Source organism: Plodia interpunctella, chromosome 1 (assembly GCF_027563975.2).
Source record: "Plodia interpunctella isolate USDA-ARS_2022_Savannah chromosome 1, ilPloInte3.2, whole genome shotgun sequence".
NCBI lineage: Eukaryota > Metazoa > Arthropoda > Insecta > Lepidoptera > Pyralidae > Plodia > Plodia interpunctella.
The window spans coordinates 2,319,132-2,339,346 of NC_071294.1; the positions used below are offsets into that span (position 1 = coordinate 2,319,132).

Sequence of the window (20,215 nt, forward strand, 5' to 3'; positions counted from 1 at the left end):
ATATTATCAAAAAAATTCTCACGAACAAATGCATCGGTGGCGCGATAAAATCCATCACGAACCATATTATTGTGTTACCTATACAAAGTGATTGTCACTCGAGGCACATGGCGGCGCCTGGGACGCCTGGGGCGGAGCCTCCGATACCACGCCCACAGAAAAACGGCGATAGCGATAAGGTCGAAATCAGTATGGAGATTCACGAGATTTTCGGCTTTACAGAACAGAAAGCCGAGAGAACACGACTCGAGTGTGTGCTTGCCTTAATACATACCCGCAACCCGCGCCGATCGCACGCACCGCGATCTAAATTCTAATTTCGAACTACGGACTTTGTTTGACATTCCAAAAACATTCGTTTTAACCTTAAAATAAATTTCGTTATTTTTTATTTATGGCCAGTGTTAATTGTTGTGTTTGAGTAACTTAAAAAATAAATTGGCAATGGAAGTAAGTGCCATGCCGCATATGCCTTTGGACTTTTCTATGGTGAGGAGTGGAAGTGGCTCACCAGGGCCGATGAGGGACACTTCTCCGAGGCCTGTATCCAATAGCGCCTTTAGAGTCGTTACACCCAAAGGTAAGATTTTTTGAAGTATTAGGTACTAAACTTTTTAATACTTTATTGACCAACTGTACACTAAGTAGTATATTTTGTTGTACAAAAAACAATACTATATTTACTAAAATGGTATCATCAATTCAACCGCATTGTATTCCTTTGATTCTATGTCTTAGATTTTACTGACAAATAATAACACTATTTTGATCAAGTTCTTTATGATTAATTTCTAATATAAATGAACAGAATTTCTGCTAAAATATCAAATTAATATATATATAAATATATATATATATATATAATTTTGATTCCACAAGGAATTCTAAATTATTGAAATAATTAAAATCAATGATGCGACGTCATAATTTATTTTATTATATACTATGTGCAAGACCTTCAGTGTTGTGGCCAATACGCTCTTTCGCTATAGATATCTCGGGTTCGATTCCCAAAATGGGCGAATGTCGATTCTTATTGTTTGTTTGTTTGTAATAACTTTATTGCACGAAAAAAAGTACATAAATTTAAATTAACACAATAAAGATACATGTACAACGACGGACTTATCCCATGTAAGGATCTCTTGCAGTCAACCGGCGATAGGTTGAGAGGGCGTTATTTTCAGAGTTATTTTTCGCTTCAACGCTTCTATACGAGAACGGTGATTATATTTATGATTGCATTTACCTGATCATCAACAGTAAATTTTTAATATTCCCACTACTGGGGCCTTCCTCATCAATGGATAAAGAGGACAGGTTATGACCACCAAATAAAAAATTTAGTGGGTTTTATCGACGAAAATATTGTGGTTTTTGCAGTGGATTATATCCGCGATCTCATTAACCGTCCGACTCTAAAATAACCCTTTTTTTTTTCATCAATCAAATTTTTGCCCAGCTTTGAAAAAACCTAATCTACCAGTGGGACACATCACCTAAATTTTAAGTATACTAAATTTTAGTCTTTTGCTGTGGTACCCCGCGACTCAGCAGAAAATTTTATTAGAAATTTGGGCATGTTGAACTGCATATTAAAAACATAAATTTTATTATTATTTGCTATTATTTGATAACATATGTAAAAAGTTGTAATTTATATTGACAATTTTGTAGTACCAAATTAATATATTTTGTAATTTTTTTTCTCAAATTACGAGTATAGGCACTATAATTCATATGAAATACACAATTTTTAACAGTATTAAAGCGAATACATTTTATTTAAGACGAAAAAACTTTTTTTCTAGTTCGTTAAGTAACAATTTTCTGTTCGTTAACAAACAGTCTAGAATTATCAGGGAATATCCATGCATCGATAATGATTAAAAAAAAATGGCTTTCGTTTCATTCTCACGGTGCTGATTAGTCAAAGGATTTCTGTATTGGAGAGCAACACTCTTAATACACTATCTACCTGCATTTTTCATTGCCAATCAAATGGTTATGTGAGATGTTATGTGTGTGAAGTATATAACTTTTATTACGTAAGTATGTAATAATTTTTAGACAGATTTAAATTTTGTCATTATTTATTATCTTTAATTCGACCTTATTCACATTATTATAAATTAAATTAACACTAATTAAATATGACTTGAAATTATTTGTTAATGCGTATACATTGCTGAATTTTTGTAATTTAATTTTGTATGCCCAGTGGCGATATATAGAAACTTTCACAAACATGTCAACTTGTTTTCTCTAAGTATGTTCACATAATAATCGAATTGATTTTATGTTATCATAGTAAAACAGCGATTACTACCAGATTGCTAGATAAATATGTTTCTTCGGAAAGGTATCGAAGATTAAATTTATGTTATAAACTATCTATGTAGCAAAGTGTAGTGGTATATAGCTATCTTAAAGCGACAGCAAAAAAAGAATCAAAAAGTAATAAAATCCTTACAAAATCTTTAACTGAAGTACATATTTAAAAACACTTTACCTATTACGCAAAGAACAACCAATACTTTGCAATTTCAAAACAAAAGACAATTTTGTTAACCCTACAATAGACAAAAAGGGTAAACACCCTCGAAGGGCGACAATAATACCAAACACTAATCCGCGGGTCTCGGTCCCTTCGACCCTTACCGACCCGCAGACTTTAAAATGTCCAGTTTCGGCCCCATATATATACCTATATATATATCTATTGTGCATTTAGAAATAGTTAATTTTGGCCGGGCGTTATCTTTGTGTCCTACTCGGAAATTCATGCGGCAACAGTTACATCGACTTTCGACGGATTACATGGTATTTAAACGGGTTACCTAAACGCCTTGGGTTATCGGAAGAATTATTACGATATTATATTGATGACTAGCTGCGTCCCGGGGCTTCGCTCTGTGTTATTCCAGGTTATATTCTACCCGTGTACCAAATTTCATAACAATCGGTCCAGTAGATTTTGCGTGAAAGAGTAACAAACATACACACGTACATCCTCACAAAGTTTCGCATTTATAACATTAGTAGGATTTTGTATAGGTTACGGGAAAGCGATGGATTATTATATATAAATAGATTGACCCAGAACAGTAGGAAGTGTTACGGAAAAAGGGAAGCATCCTTAACATATTATAAAATAAAGTTCGCTGCTGCGTCTGTCTGTCTGTTCGCGATAAACTCAAAAACAACTGTACGGATTTTCTTGCGGTTTTCACCAGCGGATAGTGTGATTCCCGAGGAAGGTTAGTTGTATAAATTTGTTATGTTTTTACCCCAACGAAGCCGGAACGAGTCGCTAATTCCTTATAAAAGAATACTAATATATTGTGGTGAAATTAATACGATCTTCCCTGACAATATTTATAATCTGTGGTTACCTGAAAATAAATGTATTAGTAATTATAGTAACACGCAATCTACAAGGAAACTGTATAGCGTTAACAAATTAATTAACAAATTTATTTGTTAGACAAATTAAAAAAACTCCACCTTTCAATATTCATTTCGCTATAACTTTTGAACGGCTGAACAGATTTTCATGAAACATGGCTAAGAACACTCGGGATAAAATTATCTGTAACAGACAGGTACCTATTTGAGAATATTATACAAGTTTTAGTCATCCAAAACCACTGACTTTTTAACCCCAGACGCAAAAAGAGCAGTGTTATAAGTTTAACGTGTCTTCTTTATACACAGATATAAACTTATAACACCCCTATTTTTGCACCTGTATAATATTCTACACTATATGTCGGCTATACAGGATTATAAATTTGTGCCGGGAAACATTTAAAAAGAACGCAACAACTGATTTATTTTAATTTCTTGAATATTATTTTTTTTAAATAGCTATCTGCAAGCTGCCAGTATATATATATATACAATATATATTGATCAACAGAAAAATACATTTCTTTTTTTTAGGTTTTGAGTCCAAGTTGCTTTGTATTTCTATCGCTGTTGGGCAAAAGTTTCATATTAGCAATATATTTTCTAAACAACGATTGTACCGACAAATCAATACGTTAATCTCTAATAGTAAGTATAAGTATCTGTTCCCGATACGAAGAAAGGAAAAACAATTAATATAGAAGAAGGCTGTAATCCGGATTTCCAATAATTTTCCGAACACAGCCGAGACATCTGATCCCGGACATAATCGGATTTGCCTGATCGACCGGCCGTTATCGTAGTTGCCATTATTTTTGTACGCGCTGCCACGAGGACATTGATTTTAATGGGATTGTAAATGATTTTTCTATGATTTAGAAATTGCTTAATGATAATATTTTTGACATGTGAAAATTATGATTTTTTATTCGTTACCCAATGTTAGGACATTACACTTAGTCTGGATAGGGAATGGGCCAGGTGGGAACAGAATAGCCAGTCAATTTTGTTCCCTACGTAATTTGCCGGTGACCGACCCACAGTTGTATATGGAACAGAAATATTATTGGTAAAAAAATCCAAAGGCGCATAAGGTAACATCAACACACAGAGACTAACATCTTTGTTCTACGACTTATATCTAAACATAAAAAATACAAAGATTTTCCTTTTTTTAGTTTTAATGTTGTATGTTTGACGACCTCGGTGGCGCGATGGTAAAGTGCTTGCCTATGAACCGAAAGGTCCCGGGTTCGATCCCCGGTCGGGTCAAGATGAAAAATGATCTTTTTCTGATTCGCCCGGGTCTTGGATGTTTTTGTTAATAATAATAATAAAAAATAATTATGTTTATGTTATATTATAAAATATAGTATCGTCGAGTTAGTATCCCATAACACAAGTCTCAAACTTACATTGGGGCTAGCTCAATCTGTGTGATTTGTCGTAATATATTTTATTTATTTCATGTCGTTTCTATAAAACGTTAACTCTATGTTCGATTCCGCTAACCTACTGTTACTGTCTCGTGTTGCTCGGCTATTATATAGAGTTTAGATGTGTAGAATCGCAAATTAGATTGTTGTTTTCTACAAATCACGAAAAGTCGTAGAATAAAAGTTGCTTGTTTTGATGTACTCAAGTAGTCTTTAGGATGTTTTGCGTTTGATACCAGTATCCCTGTATAATTATCAACTTGGATGTCGTCTTGTTGTTATCATGAATAATGTTACAAAATCATACGATAATATATTAATCTCATTATATTGATGCGTGTTAGTGTCCGAGAATGTTTGTTACTCAATTTAAAAAGGAATTGTCGATGAGATTTAGTTAACAGGTATATAATATAACCTGGAGTAATACATAATGGTACTTTTTATCCCGAAATTTCCATGTAGTAAAGTCTATTATTGCGAGAATTACCAACGATGTTTTTTTATCAAAATCTGGTGAATATTATCGAAAGTCATACAATAATACTGATTGTTTATAGTCAAATTTAAATTCACAATATTCACTTACATTGAGTTAAAATCCTAAATTAGTGGTGGACGCAATTATGACAAGAAATAAAGACTTATTAAGTATCACTGTGTATCTCCGGCCTTAAATAAAAAGCGCGGAGACACACATGTAACGAAACTTATAACCCTCTTTTTCGTCGGGGGTCAAAAGCACGTGACGGATTTTCGCCCAGTGATTTGGAGCGGGAATAGAACCTCGATCCATCATTTCGGATGGAAATCCAATTTGGCCATTCGCACTACACGTGTCGCTATAAACGAATTACCGACAGCCCTCACCGACATTACTGGATGGATTTATTTTTTAGGGTTCCAGACCTCAATAGGTAAAAAGGAAACCATTCCGTTGTACGTCTATCAATGCTCTTTTTCTCAGAAACCCGTAGAGAACTAGTAATGGTCGAATTTAAAGTTGAATTTTAAAAAGCTATTTTAAAGAACCTATATGGGGGCAAAGCACAAAGGACACAATTATAATATATTATGTATAAAATATTATGTATACATAAAACATTGCACATCATCAGTGAAAAAAGGAAAAAAATACAGTGAGATATATCATATTTATATATATTTATATCATAGGTACCGTATACGATACAACAACTTTATGAAATATCTAATTGAAGGAAAAATCGAAACATGAAGAGGAAAAGGAAAGCCAAGAAGGGCATTCCTAGATGAAGTAAAAGAGAAGGCAGAGCTCGTGTCGTGTAGGGAGGTGAAATCGATGGCTGAGGACAGAATTAGATGGAAAACGCTCCACCGACAAGAACAAAGTTCTTAAATTAATTGATTGATTGATATCATATTATATTTTATCATTATCATATTTTTTAAAGGAAAATGAAATAGTATACATTTTATAAACATAAAAAAGTAATTTAGATATTTCAAATTTATAAGTATTTTAAGTTAGATAACTTTTAGTTTAAATTAATATAAAAAATTAATATAAACATATTAATATGCTATTTGTCTGCAATAAATAATAAGTATACATTTTTAGTTTAAGTATAAAGTGTTACTTAAAATATATATAAGTATATATTAATTTTTTTTGATAAAAGTGTCTCTCTGTCTTGCTGTGTGATATTTCTTTGTCGGATTACAAAAAAAATCAGTTAAGTTAGCAATTAAATAGCAAGTGGCAATCGTAACGACAGTCCACATGTTCAAAAAAGATGAGTACTGAATCGCACGGCCTTGGACACATCCTACATCCGTTTCTCACACTCCGGCTCGTTAAATCATGAGATATAATTAAAATCTGCCCCACAGACTGTGGAATAAATCACAAGATATAATTATAAATTTGTAATCTGCTCCACGGCGAGCTATTGAACGATCCGATTTTGATTTGTTACAACGTCGTAATCGTAACTCGCGTCGATCGAGTAACAAACATTTTTGAAAATGGAACCATCTTGGAAAGCTAAGCGTTCGGATTCGTAGACTTTAGTTATTACAATTATTATAAGGGTTTAGTTCGGATTTTTTATTATAAGTCTAGCTTATGAACACGCCTTAACCCGCGTTTGTTTCGTGCTTCCGCCCGCTCATAACTTAATATTGTCAACATCTCATTTCAATGTATATAGTAGTGTATAGTTATCTGCTGTACGAATGTGAAAACCACATCTAATTTATCCAGTAGATTTTGCGTAATGCGCGAACAAACATGTAGACAGATAGATAGATAATTTTTTTTTTAATAGTTTTGGCTTTATTATTATTTTTATATATTCTCTTCTTGAGGGTAATATAAGCAACTAACGCGGACCTTAGCCAAGCGATAGGAGCAAGAAGCTAAATAGAAAACCCAGCAGAAACACTGGAAGAAGATAGAAATTTTCTGGTGATCCGGCAAGTATTAAGAATGGTGGCTTTCTGTAAAAGATAAACTATATACATCGGGACATTTAATGTTTTCAGGCTTTGTGAAAGTGATTTCGGTATTACCCCTGTAGATGATAAAACTATGGGTACTATATAGACTGTATGTGCTCTCCATTGTGTTTTAAGTTCTATGGCAAGTTCCTGGTATTTGCTTAATTTATCTGAAGTAGATTTTTGTATATTATGTGAGTTTGCGATGGCTATATCTATAAGATATACTGTTTCTGATTCTCTGTCGTGTATATTAATTTATGTATGAATTTATTATGTACCTAATAACGAAAGCATGACCAACATCCAGGAAATTTTATTAAAATAATAATTTATATTCTGTTTTATCTTGACAAGGCTAAAAGTAATTAAGGCAATAAATATTTTACCAGCGGCAAGACAAAACTACTATTTGTATATGTATGTTAAGTAGATCAGATACAACTATTAGCAGTAGGACAAGAAATAAATATACTTATAAAAAGAGTTATATGTAACCAGCAGCGACTATTTCATCACTTCACAGAGAAATGCCGAAAACAAATCAACGAATTCTCAGCTTCCTTGACCCTTTAAATCCTAACCTCATTAGAATCTTCCTGTTGACGAATTAGACTGATGGCGGCGACATCAAGCGACTGCCGGCAGCTCTGACCAATCAGCCATGATTCATACAGCTTGATAAGTATACGATTGAAACAAAAATCGTTCAGAAATGGATATTAATTAATGTGCACTGAGAGAATTCGTGGAAATTTGGATTTAAAAATACTTTTTATCGAGCTAGTGCAAATCATTGCGAGCATTCGTTCTACCGCTAATGGTTATGCACGAATTGTCGCGTTTTGCACATATAATGTCGTCGAACAGTTTGCCAAACTTTGGCGGATTCGGTATACATTGCTGGTTTTTCATTGCGGTAAATAAAAGCACTCATACTAAATACGCAATGTTCACGCATTCGTGTCATAATTTGGATTACTACTAAAAGTCATACGACGTAACAAATAAAAAAAGGTGAAATTTAATACGATATTTGATACTTCCTAAGAAAAATCAGGAGATTTCACGTGATCACAATGCCGGCTACACGCTATCACCGAAATCGGACAGATGTGCACGAACATGAAAAACCAGCAGTGTATGCCGAATCCGTCCAAGTTGGGCAAACTGTTTCGCGGCAGTATATAGCCGGTATAACAGAATATAATCGCTGCAAAGTATACAGGTAGGATACAACTAAAAACTATATGGTTTAATTTTTGTCACAAAACTTCCATGGGGGCAGAATCTCGAGGCGCAGCTAGTATGAAATGAGTACTAAGACTATTAAAACAACGACTTTGACCTCTATAAAGCATCGCAATCAGTCCCACGGGTCTTACAGATGTGATTTTATTTGGCACTTAAACGCTACGCGATCAACCAGATGTTAGCTTTCGTGTACTGCTTTGCTCATGTCATAATTAAAGGTAAAGAAATTATGCCATATTATCGTTTTAAGTTTTGACGTCAGTCAACTTTGACGTTAACTTTAACCTGCGTAAAAAAGTCCGGTAAAATACCGGACTTCGTCAAAACATCGTCGGTGGCGCGCAGGTCAAATTCAACGTCAAAGTAGCTGGTGCAACTCACCTTTAACTCTATCAGCATTTAAAAAAATGACGACATTGACGGATTGGCCACGTAAATTTCGTGAACCATCTATTCACAAAACCCAATAAGAGTCATAAATCGCGTGTTAAAAAAATGCGCAGCGTCCCAATTGGTCCCAATTGAAATATTCTGCCCTGAGAAAACATTCAATCTGCACAATTAACACCTCTTAACCCGTTCCGCTGTTCGCACGACAATCAAGACTAGAGATTGTATATCTGTCTGTATATCTGCCTGTATATACATGGGGTTTATCTTATAATTCTCCTGTTTCGAGCCACTCATATATATTGCAGCTTCTAGAAGATCTTTCTTACTTTATCGCTGTGGCCGCACAATCGCGTGAAAAATCGCGTAACGTTATACCACTATTATAAGAACATGTTGCATATCGAACGAATATTTGTTAAAATTTTCACTCTATGAAAAAAATTATGTCGACTGCAAACACTGCATGACAAATTATTGAAAATTCCGGTGTAGAAAGACGTCGTCAGTTTCATATATGAATTTGTTTGAATTGCTTTCTATTAATCAGTGGACACGGATATTTATCAATTCTTTCAAATAATTAAACTCAAAGATAAAGGCTCAAGAATCCACAAGTAATTGTGAACGAGTGAGATTCTGCTATTAGTGTAATGGGCAACACGTGGCGAGAGCCAAATCCCTTCGCCGTATAAAGGCGATTTGCTGGCCTAATTCATTATTTAGCCGACGAATTCATTATTAATAGGCCCTTATTCTGTCCCTTTACCGCGGTTTGAAAGCAGATGATTAGTTGATTGCAGGATTTTGCAGTTGAAAGACAGAATTTTTAAGTTTGGAATTAGGTATATAGTTACCATTTTAAATATTTCATTGTTAGTTTATAACTTGCCAGTGTCAAGATAAGAGTTTCATCTACAATTTAGGAATGGGACGGTGATATATTTTATATTTTTTAAAATTAAAAAATTCAGGCTGGCCAGTACTGAGCCAAACCAAACAAAGGTGTGTAGTCCACAAGTACTATGACTAGGTTATCGTCTTAAACGACAGCTCCTCACCAATCCTTTCCGTCAATTACATAGAGTTCTTAAGAAAAGACGTGATAACATTTATACCGGACCATCACTACCCCTGATGCTGGTTGCAGCATTACTATTCATAGACTGCGATGACAATGTAATAATACCTCATCTTTATCTCGTGCGGGGTAGACAGAGCCAAGAGTTGCGACATCCGAAGGCCACGTACGGCTGGCTTGTTAGAGGAATTTCAATTTAATAGTTTAGTTTGTTAACCTATCGTATAGATGATAGGCTAACAAAATTGAATTTTAATAATTAACGTCTCATAAGAGAAGAATCTCCAGTTTATAAGCCCTTATCTTTGACTTAACTTGTGCGGAAAGACAAGCAGCTGACACGTTCTATATTTTTTAGTCGCTTCTAGACAAAAAAAATCACTGGCCATGTCATAGGATTTGAAATAAGAATAGTAAAAGTTCAAAGGTTCCTTTGGTCGATCATGTGTCATGCTGCAGTCTATTCATAATGTTAATCAAGGCAGCTCTCTGGACCGAGGACGATTCCCACAAGCAGTCTCCTACGCGCGTTAGTCATACTGTCATCTGTCTAATTGATACACAGATCTATGCCTAAATTAAATCGTGGCGTGACTGTGTGAATGTTTTTTTGCGGAATGTCTTTAGTATGCAGCGTTGTCAGATTTTTTATAGGCAAAGCGGTATTTTGGACCTAGTATGTACAAAAATCGGGATTATTTCGTCAAACGCAGGACATTATAGAAAAAAATGCAATGTAGGTAGTTTTATTTTTACTTTACTTACTAAGAATACATTTTATTAGAAATTAAAATTAATAATAATTTGTGTAAAAGTATTATCGGTGTCTTTTTTTTTTTCTTTTAACTGTAAATCGAAAAAAAAGCGGGAGTGGTCCTATTCTAGGGCGGAACCACACGCCACTAGCAGATCAGAGCAACTATGTTATCGTAACATAATAATTATATTTTGCTAAGGCCAGGAAACCGCGACCCGGGCTGACCCGATCGGACATGAAATAAAAATGATTCTTTATTTCTCGTTTTATGAAAGGCAATATTGTTACTCTGTGATAAGGCCCGCTTGGTAGACTGCTTGTCACCAGATGATAAAGGAATACTTGGTACAGAGACTGTGGCTTTTTGTGCAACTATGTGCTTTTTTTTCTAAATTCCTGACCGTTGTTGATGTATGTAGGTGCTTGGGTACTTTGGGTGCAAAAATGTCTTATTAGTTAGTTCTGCACTCTTAAAAAATTTCGTCAAAATATTGGGAAAAATATGTTATTATTGTTACCATACCACTAGCCATTTTCTGTCTACTTTCCTCAGTCAATGTAATCAAGATCTTTGATTGGCAAATTTCTCTAATTGGTCATTGATTGATTCGTAATTTTCCTGGACTGGCCATTTCCTATAATGTCTGTACAACTATACATAAAGTATATAACTGTGTACGTTTTAAAAATTATATAATTTTCTGTTTATATAAAAGTACATAATCTAATTTCATTTCATTAAACGAATGTTTGATGAAATGAAATTTCATTAAATGAATGTCCTTTGTTTTTATCATTCGGAGAAGAATGAATAAGTACATTTTCCCAAATCGAAATAATAGAGGGGAGAACGGGTTTAATTATTTTGTTTTATGTCACAAAGTAAGGTAAACATTATAGTAAGCTTTACAATAAAGGGAAACAAAGTGGAACCATGGAATTAGTAGGTACTCCGCATGGAATAAGTAGGTAAGTACACCGAAGTACTTATTAAATCCATGTAGAACACTTTATTTTGAATTTAATAAGTTACATTTTCCGTGACCTCATTGGCTAGCAGTTGGATCCGTTCGATTGCTCCGATTTCGCTTTATATCCTGATCTGTTGATCAATAATGACGCTGTGTGCTGACCACCCAGGAGGTAACCCGACACTTGGATTAGAAACCAAAATCAATGGAGTAGATCTCTAATCCAGTGGAGTACATCTGTACATATATAGGAACATTTATTGGCATAATCATGCGTAAAGAAATTGAATATAATGCTGCGAAATAAAGATAATAAACCAAAAAGCTAAAAGACCTAAATAATTTATAGAATTATATAATCATAACAAGTGTAACTAGTTACTAATGTGACCATAAAAGTATAACAAATGATTTGTGCAAAATCAACATTTAAAAAGATATCCATTACGATAGCTACGTCAATTTCAATTTAGAAAAATCTCAAAAATTATGCATGTAAACATCTCCATTCATTACGTATAATTGCGTCGATATCAGCTAACAGCCGTCACAATAATCCTCGTCAATGCACAAAAAGGCAACCCACCCAGTTAGCACTTGTATCTATAAATACGCCGCTCCACCCCACAGTTGTTCGTTGTCCTATCGAACGATTTGAAGTAGTTGCTAATAATAATCCAATTGAATGAACCATCGGTTCCATTGATGGCCAGTACAAGGAATATTGTCTTGTGTCAACCGCACCTAATTGATCGTATGCGGCGTTCTTTGTGATCTGTAAGATCCTCTGTTGGTGGGTTATCGTGTATTTATAGAGATTGCGTATGCACGTTGTCATTTGTGCACTTGGGTAATGAGTGGGGATAGAGATTTTTATTATACTCTCTAATGACCATTGTTTTCATTGTGCGCTTTCAGATTAGATATGCTGTCGTCATTGTCGTCTGTGGAATTTGCTTATTCTTTTGTGATTTATTTTTGAATTTGTTAAGTTATTATGGCGTAGGGTATATCGATTTACTCGTCTTTGTCTTTTAAAGTGGCTTTAAAGAAATCGATATAAATGAATGCTCATTTTCATCGATATTTTTTGTTAGTTTTTTTTAACGTAATTTAACTTAATTTAAACTTAATTTAAACTTAATTCAAAATTTGTATCTAAACAAAAATACAGTATGGCCAATCATAAAGTAATTTGGCATACAGATGTGGGTCACTTTGAGAACAACATTCAGAAACAGAGGAAACCAACGATTTGGTGGCACGTGATTCGTGTCTTCCTTCGAACGGTTCGGAGACGATTGAAAAACATCCTATGACACTTGTTAAGAACATACTCCAATGTTACAAGTCAGGATAAAGTTGTCCTTAGTTAACATACGTTCTACAGTTCCGCAGAAACTATGATTAGCTCTCTAAAGCCTCCGAAAAATAATTTCGCAAATAAAAGTCTTCTAAATGTAGTACTAGCATTTTTTGTTTTTCTAAAAATATTTATAAAAAAAATCATTACCTATTTTAGATCATTTCAACAACCGAATTCTAACGTCATTACCGTCACTTCTAATAAAACCAATTGCCAAAAATATCTCGTCTATGACCAAGGCACAGTTCGCACCGCTATTATCAGAACCAAGGCTGATTGATGAGTCAACGTAGGATATAAAAGCTAAAACAAAAGAGCCGAATGGCGCCACGGTCTTCAAGAATCAATGGCCGACGTCCGGCCGCGAGATGCTCTCAAATTGACACTGACGACGCCAATTGTGGCATCGCTTCCTGTGTCATTTGGTGGTCTAAGTGAAGAAAGAACTCCTCTTCTAAGATGTTACGTTCTCTAATAAGCAAATCATGATCTGTAGTCTGTTTGATTATATTGTTAATATATAAATTAATGAAAGATGGCATGAAGTTAACTATAAGTATGACACTTTTTAAATACAATCCTGCGTTACCGTACATTTTATTCAACATAATAGCATGGTTAAATTTGATCATAATCTAAAAGGCTTTGCCGTTGCGACTGTGCTAAGAATTTTGTGGTTATAATATAACTCAAACTTATAGGTCACTAAGTGCGACCCGTGGGAAAAAAATACTCTACGTATCCAGATTATATTTTACCCGTGTACTTAGTTAATTTCATAATAATCCGTCCAGTAGATCTTGCGTAAAACAGTAACAAAAACACACACATATATCATCACAATCTTTCGCATTCATAATATTAGTATGATAGAATAATATAACCGTAAATCTACTGGCTTATTATATAAGTAGATTTTCGGTAGATATTGCTTCTCTTTAACCATATAGATCCATATAATTACATGACCTTGTACCACGGCTTTAAATGTCAAATGAATATATTCAAGTGCAACAGCACGATTACAAGGTCTGAGATCTATTGCAGTACCTTTGCTACCGATAATATAATTCTTACTAGAACATGACACTGGTCAGATAATCCAGTACTTCCAATTTCATTAGCCAGCCAGATGTGGAGACGCCGGCGCCGTCCCAGAGGGTCTCGGATAACCGATGTCCGGCGCACCCTGCGCAGAATATAAATAAAACAAAATAGACAAGCGTGATCATGATTATACTTGGAAGAAGGAAGAAATTGCTAACAGAGTTTCGAGGCCGTCTTTTATGCAATTTGTTTAAATTTAGTTATTTTATATCCTAGAAGTACCTTATGGTCGATTTTTACGCATACTATATGGATCAAAAATAAAAATACTTAAAAACCACTCAATATCATGACGTTGATGTGATGTGTTTTGTATTCATGTATGTATGATCTATATGTAACTTATTTTTGCAATAAGTATTGTTGTATTGATGAAGTTGTATTTAATGGAGTTTCTTTTACAACCTCAAGTTTTGTTGCATCATTAACGTTATTGATTTTCCATCATTCTTGCAATTTGCGAATCAATTTGAAATATCGATCGTAAATTAAATTGTTGTCAAACATGATATGTTTCAATTATTCTATCAATAGTACTAACTGAACAATTGTTTGGACGGCCCAGTGAGATAAGCTGAAAATTCGTTAAGATTCTTTTTCCTCTGAATAAAATATTTATACGTATTAGAATCAGATTACGACACCATAGATTTTAATGTGACGTCGTTTTAGTTCTTATACACTATCTAGCAGTGGTCAATTTTATCCCTCAATATTCTGAGTCCTGACAACTGAACTGCATGCGATGAAGTAGATCCAATTATAGTCGAGTTTATTGCTATGGAGCACCGAGCTCGATTGAGTGACAAATGTTGATGCGTTAGTTATTATCATTGGGGTCATTTTTGTGGACGATTTCTTAATATTAAATTGTATGTTTTTAGACTAATCTTACATAATATATTAGTACTTTAAATAGTTACAATTTTGTCTTATAGTCAACGGTAGTGGAACTAGCTTAAATAATTTCGAGATGAAAAGTGTTTCTCAATCTCAATTTACTGTTCGTCGAAAAGCATTCTCAAAATTAGCCACAAAGTCACAATATCAAATTGTGGCTATTGAAAATTTTGAACGTTTAATAATGCCACATCATTAAATAATGAAAACTATACAAAACGACGATAACTCTTGACTTGGTTACCAAAAAAGTAATTTTGTACTCAAAATTCAACAGTAGCGATGTCATTACGGATCACCTTTCCCTGTACGCGATATTATATTTGATTTTATGATTGTTTTAAATCGTGAATGTGTCACATCCACACAGCAATCGTCTTGATATTAACATTCGCCAGGCAGGCGCCACCGAATCGCTCTCTTCCTCTGCACTGATTGGCCTTGCCCCTTATAGTCCTTATCCTGTTTCGTGATATCCCATCATCTTCTAGACGTGGGTTTATTTTCCGAAAGATTTTTGATTCAAAATGTAGTTTAAATATATGTGATACCTGCATGAGATTGAAGAAAACAAACTCTTAATTTAGGGTATAGCCATTAGACGGTAAAATTAAGAGATATGAATGACTTTTCTGGTTCATAGCTGAATAAATTGAACTTAGTATTAACATTAGTAAAATTATTTTTCACATTTTCAAAATTGTTTGTATCCTATTTATGGCCCATATTTCTTAACCTGATGATTATATGTTAGTCTATATGTATGCATCTATATGTATAGAATATGCAAAGAATAGGTAAGAGTTACAAAGTCTGAATATGTATCGCTCTTATGCTTATGGGCTAAACATTTGAAATAGCTTAAATAGAAGTGAAATTGTATATTCTAATTATCTTCGTATGTATAAAGGCGGGCAAATAAAAGTTGGTAATATTTCATTACAAAAAAATTATCTCGAAATGAAATGAAAAAAGCACTTAATTACAATGAACGGGGTAATGTTCATTCAAAACATTAGGAATTTGCAGTGATTACAGAAATTATATGTGCGATAAGGATAATCCTATTGTTATCTTGTAATCCCTTTAAGACTAAATTTGATATACATTTTAAAAGTCGACATTTCAATACATTTTGCTCTAAAGTGTTATCAATTTGTTGTAATGTTTTTAAGGTCTTTACTATGTTTTTTTCCGTTGGATACAATCGGGATTTTTCCGTCTTATAAATAATTATCGTAACAAAGTTACTATAAATATTAATTACAAAATAAGATGCGTAATATTTTGAGCCTTTCGGAATTTTTTGACAGAATACAAAGTACAAATACCTAGGTATAGTTCATAGTTTCCCGAAATAATTACGGAAGGTCCACAACTAAGTTATTGAGGTTCGAAATTGGCCTGAATTGCTTCGAGAAAAGGATGGTACGGCCGTGCCGCTTTTTTTGCTCGACTTGCGGGGGCACTGTCGTGCCCCCAGATTTACCGTTTATAACTTAGGTTAAAAGTTTCAGCAAAGGAAATGTACATTATAAAGTAACGTTATAATGTCACTTTATATATACATTTCTTAGAGGCAATCTTACTGGGCAATTCGTCCAATTGAATGTTTGTCAGTTTGTCAATGAAGTGGCATGTTTTGATTTAGCCATGCCCTCTCATATTAGGGTCCCGGTCACATCCACAGCTCGTGAATCATTAATGTCGCAAGCTAGATGTCCAGATGATTTCTATCTAAATTAACTTGCCACTAGACTCGGTAGGTAGGTAATCGGACACCAGTGTTAACAATTAACACAATTTAAAAGAAGAAAGATCTAAATTATGTGTTGCATTGAAGACCGTATCTAAATTTCATTCAAGAAATGTATATTCATTATCTTAAGCCGCTAACTTATCGACACAAAGTACGAGGTAATGAACTTTGAAAATTGATTTAACTAGTAATAACTAGATTATACTAGATATTATTGACCGATATTTTAATAAGAATTAAAAACAGGTTATTAATGCAAACTACTGGCTTTGCAGCAAAAAGTATATTGCGGGAAATTTCGCTCTATTACAAGTTTTATAATCAGTTTCTCATGATAAGAGTTTATTAATATAAAATTATGAGTACATGGTGGACTTAACGTCATATGGCATTCTGTACTGGGAAACCATAAGACCAAACAAAAACACGATAGTGCCATAAACTGCATCTAACAAATAAAAATAAATGGATGATTGCTTTGTAATAGCATAATAGCATAGTATGTATGGCACCTAAAATTAACAAAATTCCAAATCAATATAAAAGCTTAAATTTAAATCTATTTAAAAAGCACCTCAAGTCTTAAATTAACTGATAAATGTTATTATACTTTATATGATTTCTTTAATGATAGACTCGGATAGAATTTAGTGTTAGTATACATTATAATTATTATTTTTTATTTTTATTTGTAGTGGACAGCATGCTCCTCTTTATTTATTTATATTTGCATACTATATTCGGTAAAACGTGTAGGTCTAATTCATTTTGACATCAATTTGTATATTTGTACTCATGTTTTTGGCAAATACATGTTTTCTTTCTTTCTTTTTTTGCCTATTTTATGGTATTTTTAATATGACGTTGGAACAGAATCATTCTGGAATAGCAGTCTCATATGAAGTAGAAAATCGTTGTAGATCATGTAGATCCAACTCAACATCTATATAAACATGTTCCCTATTACACTAAATCTATATGGAATTGTTTATATGCAGGAATGAACACTTAAAATTAAAAAGATAATATATTATGTAACCTAAGAAATATCTTATAATCTCTAGTAATACTAGTAATAAAAAACTAAATAACTATTAAATTATTCAAACAAGTTATTAAACCTAAAAAAATTAAACATATATAATACGTTGCTGATTGTAATTTACATGCCATTTTCAATGTGTTATTTAAAACCATGGAATTAGTAGGCACTACGGAGTAACTGCTGCTAATTCCATGTTTAAAACAACGAATGTTGTCTATGGTCAATTTTATTGAAGAGTATTTATTTTGTCAACAGGAGTGTCAGCGAGCGAAGCTTTACGGAATGGTCTCTGTCAGTCGTTATGGAGTTCTGCCAGACCTGAAACTAGGCTGCCATCACCACCACACAGCCACGACCCTTACACGCCAAGAGGTAAGTGATTCTATCTTGAGCTAATTAGGTATGTAAGTCAACTGAAAAATAAACTAATTTCTTTGACGATGCATTTGCGACATCGTGTGGAAAGTTTGTAAAATTCTGAAATGTAAATCTAACTCCAAGTTTTTTTTTAATCAACGTGTTTACTTTTGCTTAAAACTTAGTCTTAGTCTGTCTTAGTAGCTGTTGCCCGCGGCTCCGCCCGATGCATGGTAGCTTTATGTCACTCTCCTATTCTCCAAGTATCTCCACGCCAAAAATCACTTTAACCCCAGGCTTTGACGTGAAAGTAGGATATAAAATCACACTTTGAGATTTACAACATTAGTACCTATTTTTAGAACAAAGAGTCTTCCACCGGACATGTAAGTATTTGATAAACGATAAATCATGTCTATCAATGATCTCAGGTTGACAATGATAGATCTCTCCACTGAACTATTTCAGCTATCAGTGAGTCAAGTGAACGGATTTCTCGTGTATCTTTATATCGTGTGATAAGATATAATCAAAATTGGCATAGAATAGCATATTTCTAGTATGTTTCTGGTGACTTTTACTGCGAGCTATTTTTTCCCAGTTTCATTCTCAGCAGTGACGCCCCGAAGTCCTCTTAAAAATAAACCTATGTATTTTGAAGATTAGGCTGTAATATTGCGGCCTACCTGGCGTCAATCCTGATTGGGAACGCTGTTACCTATTATAAGCTGTTAAAGCTTTTTATTCCTTATTAATAACTTCTTCATCAGCATCTATAGCATCTATAGGAGAATATAGTTGTCCTATTCTACAAATCTTTAAAAGAATATTTTATATTTATTTAGTTAGTATCAACAAAAATTAAATTGATTTAAAATGCACATATGTAGGAGTTTGTGTAAAATGTACTCGTAGAACACACGTGTATTATCACAAGTTATACGGATACACAATCCATACATTTCAAACATTTTGAACGTTATCTTGTAATGTTTGCTTACAAGGGTACACATGTCCAAATCGGATTTACAACACTTTGAGACGCGGCGTACGGTACAGACAGCATAATTTATTCTAATTTTCTCTATGTTGATAAAATTAACAGATATTGGGAGAGATTTTAATGGAAATCTATCACTATTTTAAACTATTTATTTATTACAATTTAGGAAAATTTACAGCTAAGTTACAAATATATAGAAATGATAGGATAAAACAGAGAGCCAATCAAAATTCTCCGCTGGTAAAACTAAAGTAATTGAAAGGAAATGCAATCAAGTGGATGAAGTGTCACAAGAAAATATAATAGCCAAATTCTATATACTATAAATTCAATATAGTATACATAATTTAAGAAAGAAACAGTTTACGAAGAAGAATGAGGAGTAAGAACGAAACTTTATCAGTAAAAAGTTATTGTCTTGATATCGTCAAGAAGAAAGTATGTATGATTAAAAATCAGACCAAGGATGCAAATGACCGTGCAAATATGGAGAAGAATAGGAAAGCAAACCCATGGCTTCGATGCTCTGTGGTGAAACAACGGGGAAATAGAAATACGACAAAAATATTGTATAAGATCAGAGTAAAACCTGCAATATAATAACCCTAAGGGGTTAGGGTAAATCAGTGGAGACGAGAGAGTTTATTTTTGGCGCATTAGTAAAAAGTGCTTGCCTCTGAACCGAGAGGTCCCGGGTTCGATCCCCGGTCATGAAATGATCTTATTCTGATTGGCCCGGGTCTTGGATGTTTATCTATGTATATGTTATAAAATATAGTATCGTTAAGTTAATATCCCATAACACAAGTCTAGAACTTACTTTGGTGCTAACTCAATCTGTGTAAATTTGTCCTAATATATTTATTTATTTATTATATTAGTTTATTGGTTATACTT

At 33.6% G+C, this 20,215-nt stretch overlaps 1 protein-coding gene across 2 annotated transcripts in view; it reads left to right on the forward strand.

The window, feature by feature from the left end:
- The first annotated feature begins 243 nt into the window (after positions 1-243).
- Positions 244-20,215, forward strand: part of sens-2 (senseless-2) — a 54,006-nt gene continuing 34,034 nt past the window's right edge. For both annotated transcript variants that reach the window (XM_053750084.1, XM_053750093.1), the window contains exons 1-2: positions 244-580; positions 18,214-18,330. In XM_053750084.1, the coding sequence (XP_053606059.1) occupies positions 445-580; positions 18,214-18,330 (253 nt within the window). In that variant the 5' untranslated portion in view covers positions 244-444. The remainder of the gene's footprint in view (positions 581-18,213; positions 18,331-20,215) is intronic.